Source organism: Chelonia mydas, chromosome 8 (genome assembly GCF_015237465.2).
Source record: "Chelonia mydas isolate rCheMyd1 chromosome 8, rCheMyd1.pri.v2, whole genome shotgun sequence".
Lineage (NCBI taxonomy): Eukaryota > Metazoa > Chordata > Testudines > Cheloniidae > Chelonia > Chelonia mydas.
In genome coordinates, this window is record NC_057854.1 from 94,349,228 (window position 1) to 94,374,525 (window position 25,298).

The window sequence follows — 25,298 nt, forward strand, 5'->3', positions numbered from 1 at the left end:
TAATTTCTGGCCTTACCCCGGAGTTCTGTAGCCAGACAGCCAGCCCCCCCTCAGACCAGCATTGCTGGAAACACAGGAGCCAAAATAACAGGGCACTCAACATAAATTCCAGCACAGCCTTTGAAGCTGTGAGAAGCACAGGTGTGCTGTGACAATGTGCCTCTGGGAACATATACAACGATTAGGCTCACAGCAGACAGAGAAGCTGTGACAGACATGGCTCTTAGCCCCTACTAAATAGCGTGATGCACACACCCCAACATCCTAGGTGGGAAAATATTTACCCTGATAAAAGAAGTGTCCAGTAGTCGAAACTTATTGTTTCTCCCTTGCAAGTGTGAACTACTCTTGCGAGAGCTGGCGTCGCCCAGACAGACCAGCCCCAATTTGGCATAAGAAAGGAGAAAGAGAATAAAGGAGTACAGAGGTATAAGTATGGGACCTACAGCACCATGATTTTTGAGTGCTTTTCACTATCTATCTGCTGGTCAGATAAGTGACAGCCTCCCAAGGCTTCTGCAGCTAAGAGGGTCCCTAAGCCTTGTCCCTTATTCGTCTTTCCGCGGAATTGAGTGACCGATCCTGGCTTGGCACCGCTGGAATCGAGAGATGCAAGGAGGGTAAGAAGCACCCACACCTGATCTCCTATCTTTAGTGTACACATATTTTGAAATAGAGCTCTATACTTTGTTTTCTTTTCTTTGGGATTGTGGCTTCTGTTTTGTAACTTGTTTGTGTGTGTAACATCTCTACATTTAAATAAGTAGGCACTAGCAATTTTGTAACCACATGATTAGAATCTAGTTTAATAAATTTTGGTAACCATTGTGCATAAGCCTGACTTGTTTCTCTGGTTTACTGTAAAGCAGCCAACACAATTAAAGAACCTCAGCCGTTTTGGCTATAAAGCCTGGCCATTAGGTGAGAGTACTAAGAGCCTAGCGTTGAGTTGTGCCGCCTCCACGGGGCAAACTCTTGGGGCACCTGTCAGTCAATCCTGGCTGCCCGCTGCGAAGGAGCTCTGAGCTCTAGCAGTTAAAGTCACGGGTGTGGAGAGGCTCTTAGTGCTGCCATTGGGGCACCTGTCAGTCAGTGTTGACTGCCCGCTGCGAAGGAGCTCTGAGCTCTAGCAGTTAAAGTCACGGGTGGTTAGGACCTTGGGGCATCCGTCAGCCTAGCCCGGGCTGCCCGCCGCGAAGGGACAGTGCGTCCTAGCGGTTAAAGTCACGGATGGTATAAACGGGCATAGCTGGCACCTCACCAAACATCCCTGGCCATCGGCTAACAGATTTGGCGTCACGAACAGGATTGTGATATAGGCTGCACTACAGTAACACAATGAAACCAGTCATGATAAACACCACAGAATTCCCTGAGCTAGAGAAAAGTTTGACCCAAGAGGGATGGGGAAATCCTCTGTGGAGCAAAGAACTGCTGGAGAAATATTGGGGAAAACCAGCAGAGATCTGGCAGCATTTCTGTAACTGGAGAACTGCCTGTAAGATGAAGAAAGGGAAAGGAAAAGGTGCTTGTATATGGCTGCTTACTAACATTTGGCAAGCTGCCTGTAAAGATTATCATAGTCTGGCAACAGAATTTAATAGGCTACAACAGGAAAGGGACACACTGCGCAAGGAATGCCAGAATTTAGATACCAGAGTAAGAACACTGAATAGGGATATGGAACATCTTCAGAAAAGATTACTTCCCTTAATTGAGAAAGAAGGGATAGAACGAAGGGAAAAGCTGGAGACTAAAACACGCAGAATCAACCGGGCTAAAGTTGAGACTGCTCTCTGGCTAGACCCTGAGGAATGGGATGGAGACATTTGGGATTCAGCAGATGAGTCCCCCTCCTCTGAAGAGGAAGGTCCCTCTGTAAAATTAAGACCAGCTATCACACATCACAAATCAGAAGAACATGAGGGAAATTTGAGTGGGGCAGAGCTGGATGAAGAAGGGGATGATAATGATCCATCCACCTCTTCAAAAACAAAAAGGGGAGGTAAAAAGGGAAAAGGGAGTAAAGCTCCAACACACTTTACCAAAATTACCACCCGCCAATATACTCCCATGGAGTTAAAAACAATCCAGGGAGATTTTGCTAAAAAGCCTGAGGAAGGTATAATAGAGTGGCTGGTCCGCCTCTGGGACACTGGGGGTGGATATATACGCCTGACAGCCCAAGAAACTGAGCGCCTTAACTTAGGTGCAGGAATATTCCTGGAACACTCAGAGGGGAACACCCCTAAAACACTTTGGTCTCTGGCTTGTCGATGGGCAAGAGGAATTTACCCAGCAGACCGAGATGAACCCACAGTAATGCACTGGACCAACATAGATGAGGTAAAAGCAGTTCTATTAACTGTGGCTGTCATTAGCATGCTTGGCCAAAACCCTCAAGAGTTAGCCTATGAAAGTCCATGGGAGGGTCAGGTAAATGTAGAGGATCTCAGACCCCTGCTTAAGGGAGCTCCGAGTAACCATAGGGCTGTGGCACTGTCCCTTAGATCAGAAGCTGCAGCACATAACAGTACCTTTCGGGCACTGCTAAACCTTCGGGTGTCATACTTTAGAGAATTCGGAGACATCAGAGCACTGACAGGCAAAGCTAAGATGCGTTCCCTTCAGGGAAACAAGGGGGCACCATCTAAAGGACATAAAAACAAGCGAGAGCCAACCCAGGAGGAAAAGGAGCTTAGAGCCAAGTTGTGGAGACAATGTCTGGCTTTAGGGTATCCCAGAGATGTGATAAATGGACTGCCCACAGAGCGGCTAAAATTATTCACCACCTTTAAAAGAGCTGACTGGGAGACAACTAATGCTACTCCCAGTGCACTTCTGCAGCTCTCTCCTCCTTCCCCAGCTGCAAACACCCTGTATACTCCATTGCTGCAGCAACTGCAAGAGTTACCAGAACAGGGAAACTAGCTTGCGGGGGTCAATCTCCTCTCCTAATAAACCAGCTTAAATCCAAAGAGGAGAAAACAACAGCAAAAGACCCCCGGATATATGTAACTGTAAATGACAAACACATTGTTCCTTTCTTAATGGACACAGGGGCTCAAATGTCCATGATTAAGCGAGAAAGTTTTCAGGGCTCGCCACCTACTGGCCGAAAGCAGGTACTTGTTACGGGAGTAAATGGCAGTACCATAACTTACCCATTAGTTAAGATAAAACTGGATATCCCATTGCAACCCCACCATCAGCCCCGAAAATATGAGGTGATTTTGGGCAATGCCAACATACTGGGCATGGACGTTTTAAGAGGAAAGAAGGGAAGGATTAATGGGGAAAGATGGGCTTTTGGAGTCAGTTCTGTTCCTCATGCCACCCACCTGGAAGAGGAAAGCCCTCCCCACTATTCTGTAAACTTACTTAGCAGCGCGCCTGCTCTCCCGCCCTCAACAGTAACAAACATAAAGCAGTATAATGTCCCAGCTGAGGCCATAAGCCCTGTTACTGACCTGATCAAAGATTTGGAACAGCGAGGAATTTTAATTCGTACCCACTCTCACTTTAATTCTCCTGTGTGGCCCATCAAGAAACCAAATGGCAAATGGAGACTCACTATAGACTATAGGAAGCTAAACAGTAACACTGGACCATTAACTGCAGCAGTCCCTAGCATAACAGATATTGTAAACACCATACAAACCTGGGATAAACCCTGGCTAGCAGTATTAGATGTAAAGGACATGTTCTTCATGGTCCCTTTGCAACCAGCTGACCAGGAAAGATTTGCTTTTACTTGGAAAGGTGTACAATACACTTTTACCCGAATGCCACAAGGGTTTAAACACTCACCCACTATTTGCCATGGGGCACTGGCAAAGGTCCTAGATGACCTTATACTGCCACCCAATATACAAACTGTGCAATACATTGATGACATCTTAATAGGTGGGAAAACCTCAGAAGAGGTACAGGAGGCTATGAATCAAATCAAAGAAGCACTAGAAGCCCTTAATTTAGAGTTACCAGCTGAGAAATGCCAAGGTCCCTCCCAAGAGATAAAATTCTTAGGTACTGTATGGATGGGAGGTAGGAGGTCTGTGCCTAATGACACTGTGCAAGAGCTAAATCAGGCACCCTCCCCTGAAAGTAAAGATCAATTGAGACAGATTTTGGGAACCCTGGGGTTTTGGAGAAAACATGTACCTGGCTTTGCCATTATAGCCAGACCATTGTACAATTTGTTAAAGAAAAGTGCTGCCTGGGAATGGGCTCCTGCCCATGAGGAAGCCCTCAGGCAACTGATAGGGGAGATACACACCTATCAGGCTCTGGGTCCCATACATCCTGAAGCCCCATTCCATTTGTACCTAACTGTGGGAGCCACTGGAATGTCTTATGCTCTCTGGCAAGAAAGTGACACTGCTCCCAGACGACCAATTCAGTTTGGTTCCAAGTCATGGCAAGGGTCACAGGCTAACTACACGCCTTATGAGAAGGTGCTTCTGGCAGCTTACACAGCCTTGAGAGAAACTGAGGAATTAACTCAGGATAAGGACATCACAATTCACACTCCTCTTCCAATCATTAAACCTATATTGGAAGGGAAAGAGTTACCACCTGGTGTAGCACAAAAAAATGACTGTCCAAAGATGGGCACTTTACATACACCACAGGGTAGGTAGTGCAGACACTGCACAAAACCCCACTATGATTCAGGAATCCCTATGGAAAGTAGGAATGCCTGATGAATACAGCCTACCTCCACAGCAATCTCCCATTAAGGATGCTGCCCCATTTGACCCTTCTAAGCCTGAGGGAGTATGGTTCACTGATGGCAGTGCCAGGCTGGTTAAAGGAAAATGGAAGGGAAAAGCTGCAGCAGTGCCTGCAGACACCTCTGCAGCACCCCTAACTGCTGAAATTGATGGGTCAGCACAACTTGCAGAATTGGCTGCAATTAAACTGGCCTGTGAAGCAGGAGCCACCGCAGTATAGACGGACTCCTATGCGGTATGGGCAGGTGCCACTCAGTGGATCACTAACTGGAAAAATAACCACTGGGAAATAGGAGGTAAACCAGTATGGGGACTGGAATACTGGAAGTGGTTATATCAGCATGCCCTGCAACAACCCCTGTCTATAGGACATGTCTCAGCTCATCAGAGGAATAATACCCCAGCTGCACAGTTAAACAATTTAGCCGATGCAGCTGCCCAGCTCTTTACCACACAAGTAGAATGGGAACGCTTATATTCATGGTTACATGATAATTTAGGACACACAGGAAGTGATGAGTTAGTGCGGCAAGCACTTATCAGGGGGTGGCCTATCACCCACAGACAGGCTAGAGACCTGGTGCAAGCCTGCGCTATTTGTGCTGAGACTAGAAAACATATAGCAGAAGGACAAAGGTTTGCCAGGCTAAGAGATGGAAAAACACTATGGGCAACCTGGCAGGTCGATTATGTCGGACCACTGCCCACTACAAGGCAGAGGTGGAAATACATCTTGACAGGGGTAGAAATTGTTTCAGGGATTGGTTTTGCATATCCAACCCGATTGGCAACAGGGTTGTCCACAATTATGGGACTAAACCGCTTAACAGCAATTGTCCCAATGCCTCAAGAAATCCAATCAGATAATGGTTCGCATTTTAAGAATAAACTTATAAGGGAATGGACCCTTAACCATGGAGTCCAATGGACCTTCCACCTTCCATATCGACCTCAATCTAATGGCATGGTCGAGCGCTGGAATGGGTTGCTAAAGAATCACTTGAAGCCTACTGATGGCACATGGGGAGACAGACTGGACGAAGTGGTGCAGAGATTAAACAACAGACAGACTCCTACAGGAAGTCCAATCAGCAGGGGATTCTTCCCTACAGGGAAAGCTATCTCCCCTGCCAGAACACCACTGCACAGTTCCAAGTATGCTCCCGGGGACACTGTTGTGATTAAACACCCAGCCCTGGGAACCTTTACCTGCGTTTTGCACGCCTATAAAGAGAAAGGTGTATGGAGTGCCTTAAATGATGATAAAAGGCTAATAACCATTACAGAGGCTTGGATCGCATCCAAGACCGGCTGACCATGTGATTTATTGCAGGAATGGTCCCATGGTTCCGAGCAACCTGCCAGCTAACCTGTCAGCAAAATGGACCATGCAGCAGATCTGTTTGATCACTAGAGACTACTATGGACTGTTGATATATTTGCCATTACTTATAATAGCAGGTGTAATTTTTGCTTTTGGTTTTAAATAAGTTTTTTAGCTAGAACACGACCCACCCGAGATATGTCCCTGCAAGCCCTCATGATCCTTCTGTTGGCTCCAGTCACCTTGGCAATACCAGAACATCCTCTTCGGGGAGCAATCCAAACCATCGCCTCAGCTGCTGGTGCTACAAATTGCTGGATGTGCACCTTGCTAAATTCAACCAATGGACTGGGAATTGAATTTGTACCACTCAGCCTAAATGATTGGTGGAACAAAAGCGACATCTTTCAGTGGGGAGCAGCATGGTACACCAACCACCCTCGCATTGACTCGGGGGGGGTGGGACAATGGCATCGCACTGTTTGGGGACGGCCTGTGGAATATGTAACGGGATACACTTGGGATTTTCCCTCTCCCCGTTTTTACATTCAGTTGTAAATACTGTTTTAACCATTTTAATTATTGTAATTGTTTTTTGTGTAACTTTATGTATTATGAAGCGTTTGATTCAAACTGCTCTTTCCTCCACACAAATCAGATACCTAGAGCTAAAAAGGGATCCTAACCAATTCCGCGAACCCTCATCCTCTAATTTGGTTGTTGGGTATTTCTAGATTTCCCCAAGGAGGGCAAGAGGTGCTGGCATCACCGCCACCTTGCAATCTGGGATGTAGTGTGGTGCATCAGGGGGTGGAATGTAGCCAGACAGCCAGCCCCCCCTCAGACCAGCATTGCTGGAAACACAGGAGCCAAAATAACAGGGCACTCAACATAAATTCCAGCACAGCCTTTGAAGCTGTGAGAAGCACAGGTGTGCTGTGACAATGTGCCTCTGGGAACATATACAACGATTAGGCTCACAGCAGACAGAGAAGCTGTGACAGACATGGCTCTTAGCCCCTACTAAATAGCGTGATGCACACACCCCAACATCCTAGGTGGGAAAATATTTACCCTGATAAAAGAAGTGTCCAGTAGTCGAAACTTATTGTTTCTCCCTTGCAAGTGTGAACTACTCTTGCGAGAGCTGGCGTCGCCCAGACAGACCAGCCCCAATTTGGCATAAGAAAGGAGAAAGAGAATAAAGGAGTACAGAGGTATAAGTATGGGACCTACAGCACCATGATTTTTGAGTGCTTTTCACTATCTATCTGCTGGTCAGATAAGTGACAGCCTCCCAAGGCTTCTGCAGCTAAGAGGGTCCCTAAGCCTTGTCCCTTATTCGTCTTTCCGCGGAATTGAGTGACCGATCCTGGCTTGGCACCGCTGGAATCGAGAGATGCAAGGAGGGTAAGAAGCACCCACACCTGATCTCCTATCTTTAGTGTACACATATTTTGAAATAGAGCTCTATACTTTGTTTTCTTTTCTTTGGGATTGTGGCTTCTGTTTTGTAACTTGTTTGTGTGTGTAACATCTCTACATTTAAATAAGTAGGCACTAGCAATTTTGTAACCACATGATTAGAATCTAGTTTAATAAATTTTGGTAACCATTGTGCATAAGCCTGACTTGTTTCTCTGGTTTACTGTAAAGCAGCCAACACAATTAAAGAACCTCAGCCGTTTTGGCTATAAAGCCTGGCCATTAGGTGAGAGTACTAAGAGCCTAGCGTTGAGTTGTGCCGCCTCCACGGGGCAAACTCTTGGGGCACCTGTCAGTCAATCCTGGCTGCCCGCTGCGAAGGAGCTCTGAGCTCTAGCAGTTAAAGTCACGGGTGTGGAGAGGCTCTTAGTGCTGCCATTGGGGCACCTGTCAGTCAGTGTTGACTGCCCGCTGCGAAGGAGCTCTGAGCTCTAGCAGTTAAAGTCACGGGTGGTTAGGACCTTGGGGCATCCGTCAGCCTAGCCCGGGCTGCCCGCCGCGAAGGGACAGTGCGTCCTAGCGGTTAAAGTCACGGATGGTATAAACGGGCATAGCTGGCACCTCACCAAACATCCCTGGCCATCGGCTAACAAGTTCGCACCCCCAGCCCAGAGCCCATACCCTCTCCCACACTCCAACCCTGTGCCCCAGCCTGGAGCCCCCTCCCACACTCCAAACCCCTCAGCCCAGAGTCCCTTCCTGCACTGCAAGCCCCTCATCTCCAGCCCCACCCCAGAGCTCGCACCCTACTACCAGAGGCAACACCTCCTCTCGCACCCCAACCTCTTGCCCCAGTCCTGTGAAAGTGAGCGAGGATGGGGGAGAGCGAGTGACAGAGGGAGGGCGGATGGAGTGAGCAGGAGGTGGTGGCCTCGGAGAAGGGGCGGGACAAGGGTGTTTGGTTTTCTGCAAATAGAAAGTTGGCAACCCTAATAAAATACCCACGTCTAGCCCACGTCAGTTGACACAGGCTCACAGGGCTCAGGCTTCAGAGTTATAAAACTGCAGTGTAGACATTTGGGCTTGGGTTGGAGCTCAGGGTCTGGGACCTCATGAGAGGGGAAGGTCTCAGAGCCAGGCTCCAGCCTGAGCCCAAATGTCTACACTGCAATTGTATAGCCCTGCAACCCAAGCTCCACAAGCCTGTGTTAGCTGATACAGGCCAGCCATAGGTGTTTTATTGCAGTGTAGAAATACCCAAAGTCACTTTGTCTACACTGCAGCCATAAGCCCTGGGTTAGCAGAACTTGCATTAGCAGACCCTGGCTTTGTTAACCTAGGGCTTCAGTGTCTACACTCACTTGTAACCCCAGGTTAGGGATTGCTGAACCCTAGAACCCAACCTGGGGCTCCAGCACCTACACTGCATTATGAGGGCCCGAGTCCAACCACCCATCTCCCAGACTTTCTAGCACCTTCCCAAAATGTGGCTACTCTGTGTGGGAAAATTTAATAGTTCACCAACGTTAACTATCTAGAGGGCAAAGAAAGTTGGCCTGTGGGATGCTTTTGGTGGACTCCCAGAGCACAGTTTCAGTGGGGCTGCAACTACACTGCAAAGTGACAGGGCTTGAACCCTGGGTTCTAGCTTGACTCAGGCCCGGACCCTCCACCTCTGTGGGGTCCTGCGACCCTGGGCCCAAGTCTTGGGTTAGCACGATTTGTGTTTAGACCGAAGAGGGGTTAGGCTTGAGCTTGAGTTCAAACCCTGGGCTAACATAGCAGTGTAGACATAGCCTTAGACATTTTTGAAATTTTTACCCTTAGGTCCCAGTTCAGGCGAGAACTGAAGCACACGGTTAACTTGACTTCAATAGGATTTAAGCACATGCGCAAGTGATGTCCTGAAGTACTGTTTTCCTGAATCAGGGCCTTAGAAAGATGGAGGATATTTCTTTAATTATTCTTAACATTAATTCTACTCTATAGCAGTTTTTTTGGCAGATTCCATATCATCCGTCTCAGTGTTGTTGCCGTATGTTGTGTACATATGCAGATTTACCTGTAAAGTTTAAAAAAAAAAAGTATGTATCTTGCCTTAGATACATAATACATCCAAATTCATTGGGATACTAAAAAAGTAGAGGATATTGGTGGGTTATGTACATTTGCTATGATAAATGTTATCTCTCAGTCACATAATATTAATATTCAGGATATTTAATCAAGCATATTTATTTATTTCTCTTATCCCTCAAGACAAGCTGTGGACATTAATAGTTTCTACATAAATAAAACCAGACTTTTGAAAGCTTTGAACATTTTTCATCTAAGTATAGAGGAGTTATTATACATTCCATATAATTTGTTTCAAACATGGCAAGACTCTGTAAAGGGGTGAGTTTTTTATTTTCCTTGTGAGATGAATATTCACTTCTGCAGACAATTTGAGGAATCCTGCTATTCCCAATCTGTTATAATTTTATATATACATTTTAATTAGATACCCTATCACACAGAATTAACAAAACTACCAGACAGAGAAGATACACACCCAGTTTATCACAAATCTGAATGTAATGCAGAATTCCATGTGAAAAAGGTGAGCTGGATTTGGCATAAAGACTATTATATGTTTGTTGGAAAAACAGTAAAGCACAATAAAAAATTCCTGTTTTCCCCAGAACTGGCTTTTAGATTTACTTCAATATGTGGAGTAAAATATATAGGAACCATAGCACACAGTATATACAGATAGCATTTTGTAGTAATATAGAGTTTGCTAGAATGATTATTTTGCCAAAAATAAAGAGGAGGCAATCTAGAGGTTTCATAGTATTGAAATCAATAGCAATAATGTCTGTATTTCCCTCTGACTTCTGTACTGTGTAGAGTATAAAGCATGGTTTTGGTACACAGATAATTCTGTATGGAGATCTATGGGCAAAACACAAAGAACAAAAACAATGCTCTTGCCAAAAGAAAGGAACAAATCAGGAAGTTGGTTATCATCAAATTAAACGGCAAAAATAGTGGATTTTTTGCCCTCTCTGACTTTCCTGCTAAAATTATATGATGTAAGTGTATTTTTGGCATGCAAGTTGTTGTGCTTAGCTTTTGGATTTCTGAAGTCTGCAGCACTTCTCAGAGCTATAATAATGTTATAACAAGATGTATTTAGCAGATGAACATTTGTAGCACATTGCCTTTTTTCTTTAAAAACTGTTTTGGTAATATTACTAACATGCAAAAAACCCAAGTGAAAGCAACTCATTCTTGCACAACCCTTGGTTCTATACTGAAAACATTCGCAGACTCGTTTCACTGTAAATGAGCACATTTTTCTATTAATGCCAATTAAGTATACCTTCTAAATAGTTAAGAGATTCCTTATTCCTCTTCTTCTGTATGGCAAGAGAGGTGATTAGCAACGTTCAAATAACCAAGTACAGCTCAGTGAGCCAATGTGTCGCTTCAGAAGAGTCTTGTTTTAAGTCTGAGATGACACCAGCAATCAGTCAAAGCAGGCACTATTTACAATGTGTTCCAGTTTGCAACTGGTGTCCATGGTCACATTGTGTCTCATCTTCCAGAAGTGCAAGAAATGACAGCATCTGCCATGTGATGTTCTGAAAAGATTCAGTGCAGACCATTATTTCCAGGGTGGATTGAAGCCTGGAAGTTCTTTTTGTGGTATAAGCAAGCAGGTGTTTGTTTGGCAGGGCCGTCCCTAGCTATTCTGGGGTCCTATGCAGCCCCCCCATGAGGGGAGGCAGGCCTCTGCGGGAGGGCTCCAGGCCTCCGCAGGGGCGGTGGGCTGGCTTGGGGGACAAGGGGTAACCACCCCCCAGCACTCACCGGCAGCGCAGCTGGAGCAGGGGCGGGGGCCCTGGGGAAGAACCGGAGCAGGGGCTGGAGCAGCACAAAGCTGCGCAGGGCACCAGAAAATTTGGTGCCCCAAATTTCCTGGTGCCCTACACAGCTGCGTACTTTGCGTATGGGTAAGGGCGACCCTGTTGTTTGGGACATTAGCATTATTCCATTGTGCTTCAGGATTGAATTAAGATGCTTTAAGAGCTTTTGTCTGATCCGAAAAAAGGCTAGCAGGATTTCACGTGTCTTTAGAAAGTTCCAGAGATCCTAATTAATTGGTAAGTTCCAGGTTGGTCATTGTTTGATTGTACTCATGTTTCTGTGTGCATCCCTCTGGATTTTGGGTGGGGGTATATGTGCCAGAATAGGCAATCATTGGATGGGTGTTGATTATAACGTTCCAGTTATAATTCTCATTCTAGTATTGAGCTGCACGTCCAGAGATTTGGTATGTGAGCTGCCTACCTAGAGTGCTGTGAAATATTCAGTGGCTGAGTATACCATTGTTTGAGTCAAGGTTCGAAGAGTGTGCGCATATGCACCCCATGTTATTCCTGTGAGTTTCCAATTCGGCCAGTCTTTATTTTTATCTTTTTACATGTCTTTTCCAGATGACCTTTACAAGTCAGGCATCTGCCCAAAGTCACACACAAGTATTTCAGATAGGGCTCATTTTGGATTGAAAAAGGTGATATTAAGTGGCTCATTTTGGATTGAAAAAGGTGATATTAAGTGGCTCTTTGGCAGCTTTGTTGTTTAGGTAAAAGGCTATTACCAAAGTCTTTGAAGCACTGGGATGGAGCTTCCAGCACTGAAAATATTCCACCACTATCTTGAGGTCAGTTGAGAGGATGTCGCTGATGGTGGTGAGGTCTCTGCTTGTACCCACAAGAGCGATGTCACTGGCATATATTAATGTATGCAAAATTCTGTCAGGTAAGTTACTGTTCTAGATGTTGAACAGTGAAGGAGTCAACGTGGATACTTGAGATAGACAATCACTGAGGGTGCGTGCTTTGCTGATCTGCCAGTTCAAAAGGACGTGGTATCTACGGTTGCTCAACACTGTGGCTAGGAATTCCATAGTGCTGCGGCATCTGATGAGCCTTGATGCCTTGAGCAACAGCCCATGTCTCCACACCAGGTTGAAGGTGATGGATAAATCTATCAGAAGATATGCAGAAGTTGAAGACAAGGTACACTGTATCATCCAAGTCCAGAAAACTTTGACTACCTCACCTTCTTATCCAAGCTGTCACAAAACACATGCCTTACAACTATCGCAAGGCCTATACTCCTTGCGGGCAGCTGGAAACAGAAGCACTCTTAAAAGTATGAAAAGAGTGGTGAACCAGATACCATGAAAGAACTAATAGTCATTGAACTCTGCCCACCTGAAGAGATGGAATGAGACAGTGAAGGGTCCTGACTTCACACATACCAGTTGCAAAGTCTAGGCATGTTTCTGTAAGCTTGATGCTGCTAACCCAGTAAAACACTGTCAACCAAAAGTGATGGCTAATGCTGTTGCCTCATACCTTCTCTGTAATTCAAAGACGAAAACTGACAAGCTGACTAGATGGAAGATTCAGATAGAGCTCCTTCTAAATGTCTGACACAGCCCCACCCCTTTATTGTTATCTTCCCCATATACTATAGAAAAAATAAACAAGGCTCCCTTGGCCACTAAAAGCAGAAGAGCGGCTGGTAAGGACAGCATTTATCCTGAATTCCTCAAGGATTTGGGGCCAAAGGGACAAGCCATGACTGGTAGACCTATTCGCTAATGTACATTTGATAGGGAAGATTCCAAAAAGCTGGAGTGAGGTGATATTCGTTTCCCTCCTCAAATGTGAGAAACCATCAAATGATGCCCGATATCACTCCTCTCCACAACTTACAGGTGAATGAAGAGGGTTTTACTGGCCCATTTCATCCCTATCTTTGAAGCCATACTGAGACAGGAACGGGCCGGTTTCAGACTGGGGCAAAGTTGCCGCGATCAGGCTCTCACCATTACTAGTCATATTGAAGCTGGCTTCCAGCGGAAGTTAAGAGGTAAAGATAAAATCCTGTTTTTAAAATTTCTGTTTGTATGTTGGATGCCTCCGCTATGTATTGCAATAAGACATTGATGGTGCTATAGTAGCAGCTTTACTATTAGCTATTCTTCATATTCATCATATATTACAGTCAATTAATCCTTTGTTTACAGCTATTAGATACGGTATAATTGAGGTAATGACATAAGAATACATATGGCTGCCCAAGCAAAGATTTTTGAAGTGTACTCGCCCTCCTGTACACCTTTGAGATGCTCACCACCACTCTTGCCATATCCTGCGCCTCCCTGATATCCATCCTAACTCAAGTACCTTGACTCCCAGGCTCCCTGATGGGCTGGTAGATGGTCTCCTGCCATCACTGATTGCTAGTGTCTTTGCTGGCTTCCTGCGCTGGCAGATAAGCTTCTGGGCTAATTTCCTGATCTCCCTACTGGACGGCAGACAGGTCTTTCAGCCTCCCTTCTGGACCAACACCCTGGCTGAAGGAATGAATGCTCTAAACCAGCAAGGAACATCAGAGCTGCTCTTCCTGTCCTGTTACAAGAAGGAAAGGCTTATTCAGATCCATTCCACTATCACTGGGTTACATGGTTCTCCCTTTACAGATAGGAGCTGTAATGCCTTCTTCTTGGCTCTGTTAATAAAATGAGTCATCTCTGATGGGATCCCTGGACTTAGGTTCCCAAGCACTTGATTGGTCAGTTGCTACTTGACTGCATTGAAGGTTCTCTTTTCATAAGTGATGTGATATGGAATATAGGGTGAGGGAGCAGAACATTTTAGGAAAGGAAAATATGAATACGCCAAACAGCAAGGTATTCTCAGCACAATAGTGTTTCATCAAATTTTCATCAAATAGATATTTTTCACTACATCAGTGATTCATTTATGAATCATGATATTCAGGTTCAATGTGGCTTTTCTTTGGTGGTTATCATTTCTTACAATTCTTTAAGGACTAATCAGATCTATGTTTTTTCCAGCTGTTAGCCACATACATACATTACCTCCCTTTTCATTTTTTTCATTATACATTTGATACAGTTCAATATGAGAGAATGCACCACAGACACCATAGCATTGTATCAGATTAAATGCAAACATTACAATGACATTTACAATTGAGAATGATTTCTCCTTTTGTGGGTAAATCATCTACCTCTCTACTCCAGATCTATCTTTTTTGCAAACTAATATCTCAGTCTGTTTCTCTGACATCTTCTTATGGATATCTAGCCATCAGCTCAAGCTCAACGTAGCTAAAACTGAGCTCGTAATCTTTCTGCCAAACCCTCTCCACTACCTCCTTTCTTGGTCACCGTGGACAACATCACCATCCTGCCTGTCACTCAAGCCTATAACCCGGGCATCATCTTTGACTCAGATGCCTCTAGGTCCCCACATCCAGGCTGTCTCTAAAACTTTATTCTTTCTGCATTACATCTCTAAGATACTGCCTTTCCTATCCATTCAAACCGCGAAACCTCTCCTCTGGGCTCCTGCCATTTCACATCATAATTACTGCAATAACCTTCTCCCTGGCCTTGACAAATACAATCTTGCTCCACTGATATCCATTCAGAATGCTGCTACAAAGATCATTTTCCTAGCCGTGGCTTTGACCATGTCACCTCTCTCTTTGCATCCACTGGCATCCCCTTCTCTAGCACATCAAACATAAGCTTCTATGTTCACTTTCAATCTTTTACAACTTATCCCATACTTATCACCGCTTAGTCATTATTGAGATGTCAACTGCTGCCTCCAGTTGGCCAATTATGCCAGCCTCCTGGCCCACTTGTCTGAAAATTTAACAAGTACCTTTGTGCTTTCTCCCATGTTGCCCCTCATGATTTGGAAACACTCCCCGTAAAACATCCATAAAGCTACCTCATTATCATCTTTCAGATCTCTCCTTAACACTCTCCTTTTCCATAATGCCTACATAAACATGACATAGTCAGGCTGCTGGTGTGCTGAGATCACTGCCTATCATGCTGACCAGTGCTGTCTCCTTGATGCCTTGTAAAGGAAGTATTTCTTCACACAATGCACAGTCAACCTGTGGAACTCTTTGCCACAGGATGTTGTGAAGGCCAAGACTATAACAGGGTTCTAAAAAGAACTAGATAAGTTCATGGACTATAGGTCCATCAATGGCTATTAACCAGGATGGGCACGAATGGTGTCCCTAGCTTCTGTTTGCCAAAAGCTGGGAATGGGCGACAGGGGATGGATCACTTGATGATTACCTGTTCATTCCCTCTGCGGCACCTGGAATTGGTCACTGTTGGAAGACAGGATACTGGGCTAGATGGACCTTTGGTCTGACCCAGTATGGCCATAGTTATGTACTCCCATCTATCTCTATCCATCAGTTATCTCTCATTTTATACTTAAATTTTAAGCTCTTTGGGAAGGGTCCATCTTTTCGTTTTGTGGAGCACCTAGCACAATGGGGTCCTGGTCCATGATAGGTCTTCTAAGCATTATGGTAATAGAAATAAATAATAACAGTATTTATGCTCCTCAGTGCTTTGGAGCATCTTCCCAGTAAAGAATCTTACAGGTTCCTTGAGTGCTCATGCTACACCCCTTAATATAGCTACAATATACAAATACTGATACAAGATAAAAACGATCCTGGGACAGTTCCTCAGTGTGTGTAGTTCAGTGTAGCTCTATTGTCTTCAGTGGCGTTACTCTAATTTACACCAGCTGAGGATCTTGCCCAGGCATTTTAATACAAATTCCTTCAGAAAGGCAACATTAGCAGACATTGCCATAAAGAGAAATTGCAATTTTGGAATACATCACTCTCTTTTTGCTTCAGATTATACACAGCAATGACATCTGCTCAAAGCCATCCTAATTTAGATGTGTCAGAAATTTGATAGGATTTAGCCCTGATTTAGTCCAAAACACTGCCTGACAATCAATCTTCTGCCCTGAAAAATAAACACACTTTTAATCCAGAGTCCTCATTCTCCTTCCTCTCAGCTATAGTTCTTGTCAACTTACATTAGACAAGAATACCACAAAATAAAATTTAAATACCTCCAAACACCACAAAGGCACTTTATGCAGAAACAACAGTACTTGCGGCATCAAGCAGGCTGGCCATCTAGATTCATCTGTGCTTAGCACCTATCTAGTGAAACTGTCATATCACCTTGTCAGCAGGCCCACAGCAGTGGTTATAGTTGGGTCAGTGGGTAGGCAGCTGAAAAACTACTACAAACATCAAATGCATTTGCTGAGGGCAGGATTCCAAGCTGGGAAACTGTTGTACGTCCAGTACTTCTACACATAAAAACATAAGAACAGCCATCCTGGATCAGACGAACACTCCATCTAGCCTAGTATCCTGTCTTCTGACAGTGGCCAATGCAGGGTGCCTCCGTGGGAACTGGCAGAACAGGCAATCATCCAGTGATCCATCCACTGTCATCCGCTCCCAGCTTCCATCCCTGACCATCCAGGCTAATAGCAATTGATGGACCTATCCTCCGTGAACTTACATAGTTCTTTTTTTAACATACTTATGGCATGTACGTTGATATGTGATTATCTCTCTATCTCAGAGCTGAATCAGTTTTGAAAATATCTGAAATTTCTTACATAGTATAAAGTAAAGTAATTTAGAAACTAGCTCAGACTTTCACCTAAGAAACACTTGGGCGAGAGAGAGAAATTATAGCAAAGTTTCCCTCCCACTCCTTACCCACTCCAGTTTGAGCACTTCAGATATAGTCTATATTAAACCAGCTAAAAAACACAAAATGGCCAAATAGCAGCAAACTGATCATGTAGCGCACCAAGCACATTCTCGGTACTTAGTAAATAATAATAATAAGCTAGACAGAGCACATCCAAGACTCCAGGAAACAATCTGAGAGGGGGACGGACTAATTAATGATCAGAGGTATTTTCCATCTCTGATATCTATTTTCTACATTTAAATACAAAGCACATTTTAACACCAACTGATTCCAGTCAAGTCTAGTCTGTGCTGCATGAATCCAACCCAGGAGTTTTCTTCTCCCTTTCATGTTGCCAACATAAAATGCCTGCTCTAGACAACTACAGCAGAAACTTCTCAATTTATTTGCATTTGCTGGGGTATTTTTGTGTTGTTTTTTGCTGGAGGGGGTGTCTGTAAATTTTAAAGTAATAACACAGCTCAGGAGAAAGTGCCCAAGTGCTGTATTGGGTAATCAGAGCTCTGCTCCCATCACAGACTCATTTCCCGCCTGAACATCTTTGCAACAATGAAATGTGCTGATGAGCTACCTTGACTGGATGTTGCAGCTACAAAGTCCATGAGCATGATGTAGAAACTGAAAAAGAAAAATAACTGCGGCACTGAACATAAAATGCACTCACCTGACAATGTGGCCCCCTCTCCCCTAGGGCCACTGGTAGACCAACAGTGAGTGAGAGATACTGGTATGGACCAGTAGCAAATTATCATCACCCTGGAGGCAAAAGGGAAGCCAAGGAGGATACATCTACTTGCTACCCCCAGCTCTGTATATGATTGAAAAATCACAGTTTAGTCCATTGTAACCAGTGGGACTACTTGCAGAGAAAGGTGCTATGCATCGTAACGGTTGCAGAATCAGGTCTTGGATTATTGTCTTAGAACCTGTTACAAAAAGTGACTTTGAATCACAGAAGTTTAGTTTGACCATCTCCAAAAAATAAAAACAAAAGATTGAAAATCATGTCAGAATCACCCCAGGAGCTGTGGGACCCAACTGTCACAAAAGGTTGCCAGTTGCTACAGGGCTGTGCTGTTGGAGAGCTTGACCTACACAGCAGTGACTCCTCCAGGAATCCCCCTCTCTAGCTTTGTCCCTTCAACAGTGGAGCTGTCTCTCAGGGCAATGAATAAGACCAGCTCCTCTGAAGCACTAGTGCTTTGGGCAGCTGTATAAGCCATCCCCACCACCCATCAATACAGCAGCAGAAAGAAATGAAAAGGCAGCAAGCTGCCTAGCAGCAGTACTCAGACTCTTCACACATCTTGTAGAGTTAAGTCACAAATTTAACCTATCTGTGTGAAAAGCTTTTATACTCATGCTTCATTTCCTCTCTATTTATATTCATATTAAAAATCAGGAAATGAAATACAAGGTCAGTAGTGATCAGAAGTCATTGCCTCTTGCTGAATGTTTGGTGATTTATGTGTAATGGTCTCAATCCAATTTCTAGTGAACATCTGCCTACCTCACAAAACCAACCAACCAAAAACCTTACCAATTAGTTCTAATTTGCATCTGGACAGAGACCAAGAAACCAATGGTCATAAGAAGTAAATTCTTTGAGTCCAGGAGTGGTTCTTCCAGGGCAGGCATGAGGCACACTAAATCTTCTCCAGTTCTCTTTGCATCCCCAAACTGCCAGTAAAGTCAGTGAAGTTCTGGGTGTGTAAGGAATTCAAGCCCATAAATAAAGCATAGCAGAGAAGCTTACATTGAAGATATTGTATTCTAAGATCTCCTTGGTAGGGAGTATTTCTTATTCTGTGTTTGTATAGCACCTAGCACAATGGCCCTTGATCCTCTGGCCCTGCTGTAAAACAAATAATAAAATAATAATAAAAAAGAACAGTAACAGAAATTAAATATAAATATCGACTGCTACATAATATTAAGGGTCTGAATTGTTGTCATAAAGGCAAGCAAACTCAAAGCTGATTCTGCAGGTCAGATCTTTAGCTGCATCAGAGCTCAGAGCTGAAAGAGGTGGGGAGCACAAGTGACTGTTACCCACCTTTGTGCTCCTTTGATCCTTGAGACCAATTCTTCCCCCTGTAAAACTTAGGGCAGCTTCAGAGCTGCTCTAAATTACACCTGGCTGCAAAAAAGACTGTTTTACAACCAGGGACTGCTCAAATGCAGCAGGGTTCCAGTCTTCACCTCTTCGATAGCTCTGACATGCCCCTCATTCCGGGGTAGTGAGAGGGTAGCATAGAGCTAGTACTGTGGCCCTATACAAACAGTGGGGGTTCCTCTACACCAGGGGAACTCTGACTGTTTTGAGTTGCCAAAACAGCATTGCCAAGAGCTGGGATCTGGCCCTCCATTCTCAGCCCATCCTGTTGGGAGGGGACCACAATGCTCTGGTCAGTTTTTCAGTATATATTTCTTCATCCTTTTTATATAAAAAACAAAAACAAAAAAACTTTTTTAAGCTGAAAAAATTAATTAAACCCTTGAAATGTTGAATGGATTTCTATTACATCTATAAAGCTCAGGATATTAACTAGAGTATCAAGGTGAAGTGAGGCTGTTCTGCTCTTACTGAAGTTCTGAAGTAATCAATACAATAACCCCAAATGAGTTTGTGTATTTGATGGATGTTGTACAATTGGATGTAAAAGGCACAAATGCTGCATGATAAGTTATGGCCAAGCAATATGGTTGGCAAAGTGATGGTTAAAAAATGGCTGTGATTGACCACAGCCTGTGACTGACCCCGTAGGAATGGTCTGGTGGGACCTGTCATTTCTAGAGACTTGGGGCTCCAGATCAGGATGGATTGCTATACATTGGGACCTGCTGATTCCATGGGCCTGGACACTAGGATCTCAAATGGACCACAGCAGCTGGGAGTTGTCTCACATACTGATGCTGGGTCCTACTGTTGTAGAAGAGTGTTACAGCTGAAGTCCCAGAAATTTGGAGATTTTTTTTTATGGAAAACCCTTCTTTGCATATTTGCAGGATATTCATCCCTTTATTTCCACAAAAATCCCCCACCCTCACTCCGCCAACCATTTCTGCCTGCGCCTCCCCTTGCGTTTTCCCTGTAGCCCTCAATTTGGGTCTCCGCCGTTTGCCATTTCGGTGATACCAACAGGTTCTCCTCTCCCCACTCAACCCTTTTCCTTTCTACCACTTCTCTCTAGTTCCCTACATCTGCCCTCAAGTTTTCTCCTGTCCTCCCCATCTCCCCTGCCACACTATGCTCCCTGATGCCGCCTGGAGCATGAGTCCCCTACCCACCCAGGGCCATAGAGATATGGCTAGAGTGGCTGCCGACACAGTGTCACCCTGTCCGTCGTGCTGGCGCTCTACCCATGCTTGTGGCGGCCGGCTGGGCTACACTCTAGGCAGAGTCTCTATGGTTAGAATCCTGTGGCCTCCGAAGGGCACTGGCAGTTGGAAGGAGCCTGAGGCAGGAGGCCACGACAACAGCCCCAGAGACGCAGAGCACCCCCACCCCCCCGCAACATCACACCAGAGGAGACGGCAGCAGGGCCCCTCCACACCCCAGAGATGGCCCAGCCCCCAGGGGACCCAGAGGGGTGCAGGCCCCAGAGCAGCTGGGAGATGGGCAGCGGCCCGGCCTCCCCTGCTCAGCATCGAGCCTGGCTGTGGACAGCCGTCTTCCCCACACTCTGCAGCCTGGGGAGGAGTGACAGCAGCGCCGCCCTCCCTCAGCACAGTGACCTGAGCAGCCAGGAGGAGGTGCATCTAGGGGCCCCAGAGAGGAGCAACAGCAGCACTGCCCCTCGTCCTGAGCGCCAGTTCCGGCAATGGGCGGCCGCCTTGCCTGCCCTCTGGGGCGAGGAGGAATACAGCTGCGAGCATGGCTCTGTGAAGTATCTAGCCCTGTGCGGCCTGGGTGGCGTGGTGAGCTGCGGCCTGACCCACACGGCTGTGGTGCCACTGGACCTGGTGAAGTGCCGCATGCAAGCAGAGCCCAGTCGCTACCGGGGCATGCTGCAGGGCTTTGCTCTCACCATGAAAGAGGAGGGGATGCGTGGCCTGGCCAAGGGATGGGCCCCCACCTGCGTGGGCTACTCCATGCAGGGCCTCTGCAAGTTTGGCTTATATGAAGTCTTCAAGCTGCGCTATGCTGACATGTTGGGACCTGAGCGAGCCTACCTGTGGCGGACCAGCCTCTATCTGGCTGCCTCAGCCAGTGCTGAGTTCTTTGCTGACATTGCTCTGTCCCCCATGGAGGCAGCCAAGGTGCGAATCCAGACGCAGCCAGGTTACGCCAACACGTTACGGGTGGCTCTCCCCAAGATGTACTCTGAGGAGGGGCTCTGGGCCTTCTACAAGGGGGTGGCTCCGCTCTGGATGCGCCAGATCCCCTACACCATGATGAAGTTTGCCTGTTTTGAGCGCACCTTGGAGGCCCTCTATGCCTATGTGGTGCCCAAACCACGCAGTGAGTGCTCCAAGGCTGAGCAGCTTGGCGTCACCTTTATTGCTGGCTATGTAGCTGGTATCTTCTGTGCTGTAGTCTCCCACCCAGCTGACTCTGTGGTGTCTGTGCTCAACAAGGAAAAGGGCAGCAGCGCTGTGGAAGTCCTCAAGAAACTGGGCTTCATAGGCGTGTGGAAGGGCCTCTTTCCCCGCATCCTCATGATTGGCACCCTCACAGCCCTGCAGTGGTTCATTTATGATTCAGTCAAGGTCTATTTCAGGCTCCCTCGGCCCCCACCACCAGAGATGCCTGCATCACTGAAAGAGGGGTTTTTCTTTAAGTAGATTCAGCCCATAGATGCTGCATTGTGAGTTTAGTTCCTGCTGCATTGTACTGTTTCATTTGCGACTCTGTGGATCTGTTTCAGGCTCCTGGACCAACTCCCATCTCAAAAAGCTACCTCTCCAGATAGAGACTGAGGGGAGTGGTTAGCCTTTTCCCACAGACCTTGCAGTTATACTGTCACTTCACTACATAGTTCATTCTGCCAATTTCAGGTTCCAACCATCATCTTAGATGCTCCCATCTCTGGACTTTTGCCTAGACATGAATTTACATTTAACAGCTCTGTTAAAGGTGTATTTCTGCAAAGGCTTAAATCTATCAGTATGTGGCTCTTAATGCCTGTGTTTATTTTGTTTGCTGTGGATAGTGACTCTGAAAACTTTGAAACACAACAGAGTCATATTCCCCTGTTATAGAGAAAATTGACATGTATTTTAAATGGGTGCTTATATTACACTCATATACAATATTTAGTGGAATCAAAACATTAAAAATGGCTATGAATAATATAAGTTAATATGTTCAGAATATAATAATTTACAGTATCCCTAGACAAAAGTGTTTACCCACATTGTTTATTGGAATTGCATATTTGAAATTTTGTTTATGGAATGTTATATTTTGTAAAGGTTAGAATATTAATGACAGTTATTTATGTGTGTTTGATATAAAACTGCTGAGATGTTTGAAGGAGTATTTGTTAATGGTTGATTACACAAAGGTGTCCTGGCTCCCAAATTAGAAAAACTGGCCATAAAATAGAGTTAATCCTGCTTACCTCTCACTTACATACCTTATTTTTAATAAATAATTTGGGATAGAAAAATAAATATAATATGCCCTAATTTGGTGCCATTTCTATCTCTTATGTGGCAAACACTCTCCTTTATTTAAACATAGATCAAATTGATGTGTGCTGTGGGTTTTCTTCGATAAAAGGGATATGGGCATGGTGTAACTTAAATGAGATATGGCCTGCAAGTCACTCATTTATGCAAGAATGCCAGACATAATATACATCTGAACATAATTTTCCCAAGAATGTTATTTATTAAATGTTTAGAAATGTTATGTGGAAATTTAAATAGTTAACAAAGCAAATAAAAATGCTTTTTGTCCTGTGGGAAATCATTATTTATAAAAGTGTTTTAGTCACTGTGGAAATATAGAATCTTTATGGAATTGCTGCTATTATAGTAAGACAGTAGAGTAACTGTAGTACACAGGTCATGTGTTGTGGGCATTTACAGTTGTTTGAATGGAATGACTAAGACAATTCTGCAACACTTCTAAATAAATGTAAAAATATAGTGTTCTATTCTTGGGGCCTAATCCAAAGTCCAGTGAAATCAGCTGAAAGATTCTGATGGACTTCCCTTGGCTTTGGATCAGTTTCCTGGAGAATTAAAATAGCCACAAGAAATGGCCAAGAAATATGTGACCAGAAATATACATTTCTTTTACCCTTTTGAAATGCTTGCATGGTATATACTACATTACACAAAACATCAAATGGCCCACAACAAGCTGCTGTTCTACATCTTGAATTCACTGACATGCAAAAAGGGTTAAAAATCTCAACATATATATTACATGCCAGAGGTTCTCAACCAGGGTCCGTGGCCCTCTGGGGGGCCGCCAGAAGGTTTCTGGGGGTTTGCCAAGTAGGGCCAACGTTAGACTCACCGGGGCCCAGGGCTGAAAGCCAAAGCCCCACCACATGGTGCTGAAGCCCTGGACCCTGAGCCCTACCACGTGGGGCTGAAGCTAAAGCCTGAGCAATGTAGCTTTGCCGGGGCTCCTGTGGCATGGGGCCCCAGGCAATTGCCCTGCTTGCTACCCCTTAACACTGGCCATGGCTTTTATATACAGAAAACCAGTTGTGGCACAGGTGGGCTGTGGAGTTTTTAGAAGCATGTTGGGGGGGCCCCAGAAAGAAAAAGGTTGAGAACCCCTGTTATATGCCATCTTTCACGTAAGCAGTTGTAAAGAATAAGCAATGACAGAGCTGAAAGAATCAGTTCTTTAGCTTGATGTCAGAAAAAATCCAAAGACACCTTCTAATTTCAATACACGTAATTTTGGAAGCACAGAGAAATGTACATTAACTCCCATTTATGTTTTGCAATTGAAGCTGAAAACATATGAGTTTTACAATGATACTAAGCTTAATTAAAGTTCATTGACATCCCAGCAATTATATTGAAATTAGCAATTGTTTAAGGAGCACAGTAATTGATAGACAAGACGCTAACATCCCAGTCCCATGGAGATGTGGGAGAAGTATTAATTTAAAAGTACATGTCTACATGCATCCGACAAAGTGGGTATTCACCCACAAAAGCTTATGCTCCAATATGTCTGTTAGTATATAAGGTGCCACAGGACTCTTTGCCGCTTTTACAGATCCAGACTAACACGGCTACCCCTCTGATACATTTAAAAGTAGTGAGAACTGTACTCTCATCAAATATGTAAGCAGCTATCACTTTCCATTCATCTTGTTCCTCTCACCATTGTTGCTGTTATACATCTTTTTCCAAAGATGATATTAAAGTGGAAGAGGGAAAAGAAGGTGCATCTGAATTGTCACCAATGGGTCCTGCGTAGCATAGTAAACTTGGGAATTCCCAAGTTTGCACCCTGTTGCTGGCCTTGAGACACAACACAAACTGGAAGCCAGTTTATACGTAAGTGCCAAACCATTTCAATCTTCTCTGTACTAATTCACTTTTAAGTGAAAAAGCATCTATAATTAAGCAGTAATTCTAACAAATTATATATTTTAGGCTCCTGATATGTTGTTTATAATGTTTTGTAAATGAGATACTGCACAAATCTCATGAATTAAGTTGGTCGACCAGTAAATGTTTTAGAGTCCTACTCATTTGATTAGCAGGCTGGAGAAAGATGACCATGTTTTTAAAAACTCAGCACAAACATTCTCTTGATTTTTTGAGGGGGGGTCAAAATACAAATTGTTTTTAAAAATTGTAACTATATTTTACATATTTTAAGTTTAAAATGAAATGAATATTTCCCTTCTTGGACCCCAGGTCCCCATCCTGCACCACGTGTAGTCATTTACACCAGTGCAAGCTGAGTGCAAAATGGATGTAAAATGTAGCAAATCAGAACGGTAGTAATTTACACCCACTTTGCACTGATGTCATTGCACAAGGTACAAGGCAATGGTGAATTGGGCCTGTACAGTCCAGAGCACTAGATGCATTTGGATACCACCTACCATTTGTACTGCTGCCAGCTGCTATGGGTATGCCTACCCTGCAGTCACAGGGTGTGACTGAAGTGTAGACATTCTAGCTGCCTGAGTAATTATCCAGGGTTCCAGGCAGGTTTGTA

At 44.7% G+C, this 25,298-nt stretch overlaps 1 protein-coding gene across 1 annotated transcript; it reads left to right on the top strand.

The window, feature by feature from the left end:
• The first annotated feature begins 13,423 nt into the window (after nt 1–13,423).
• Nucleotides 13,424–23,789, top strand: LOC102932518 (phosphate carrier protein, mitochondrial-like). The gene has a single exon (XM_043553018.1). The coding sequence runs from the start codon at nt 20,711–20,713 to the stop codon at nt 21,932–21,934; it is 1,224 nt and encodes a 407-aa protein (XP_043408953.1). The 5' UTR covers nt 13,424–20,710; the 3' UTR covers nt 21,935–23,789.
• Nucleotides 23,790–25,298: the final 1,509 nt, after the last annotated feature.

What these genes read in the sequence shown, in the direction of transcription:
- LOC102932518 (XM_043553018.1), top strand. Translation starts at nt 20,711, where the DNA reads ATGGCCCAGCCCCCAGGGGACCCAGAGGGGTGCAGGCCCCAGAGCAGC.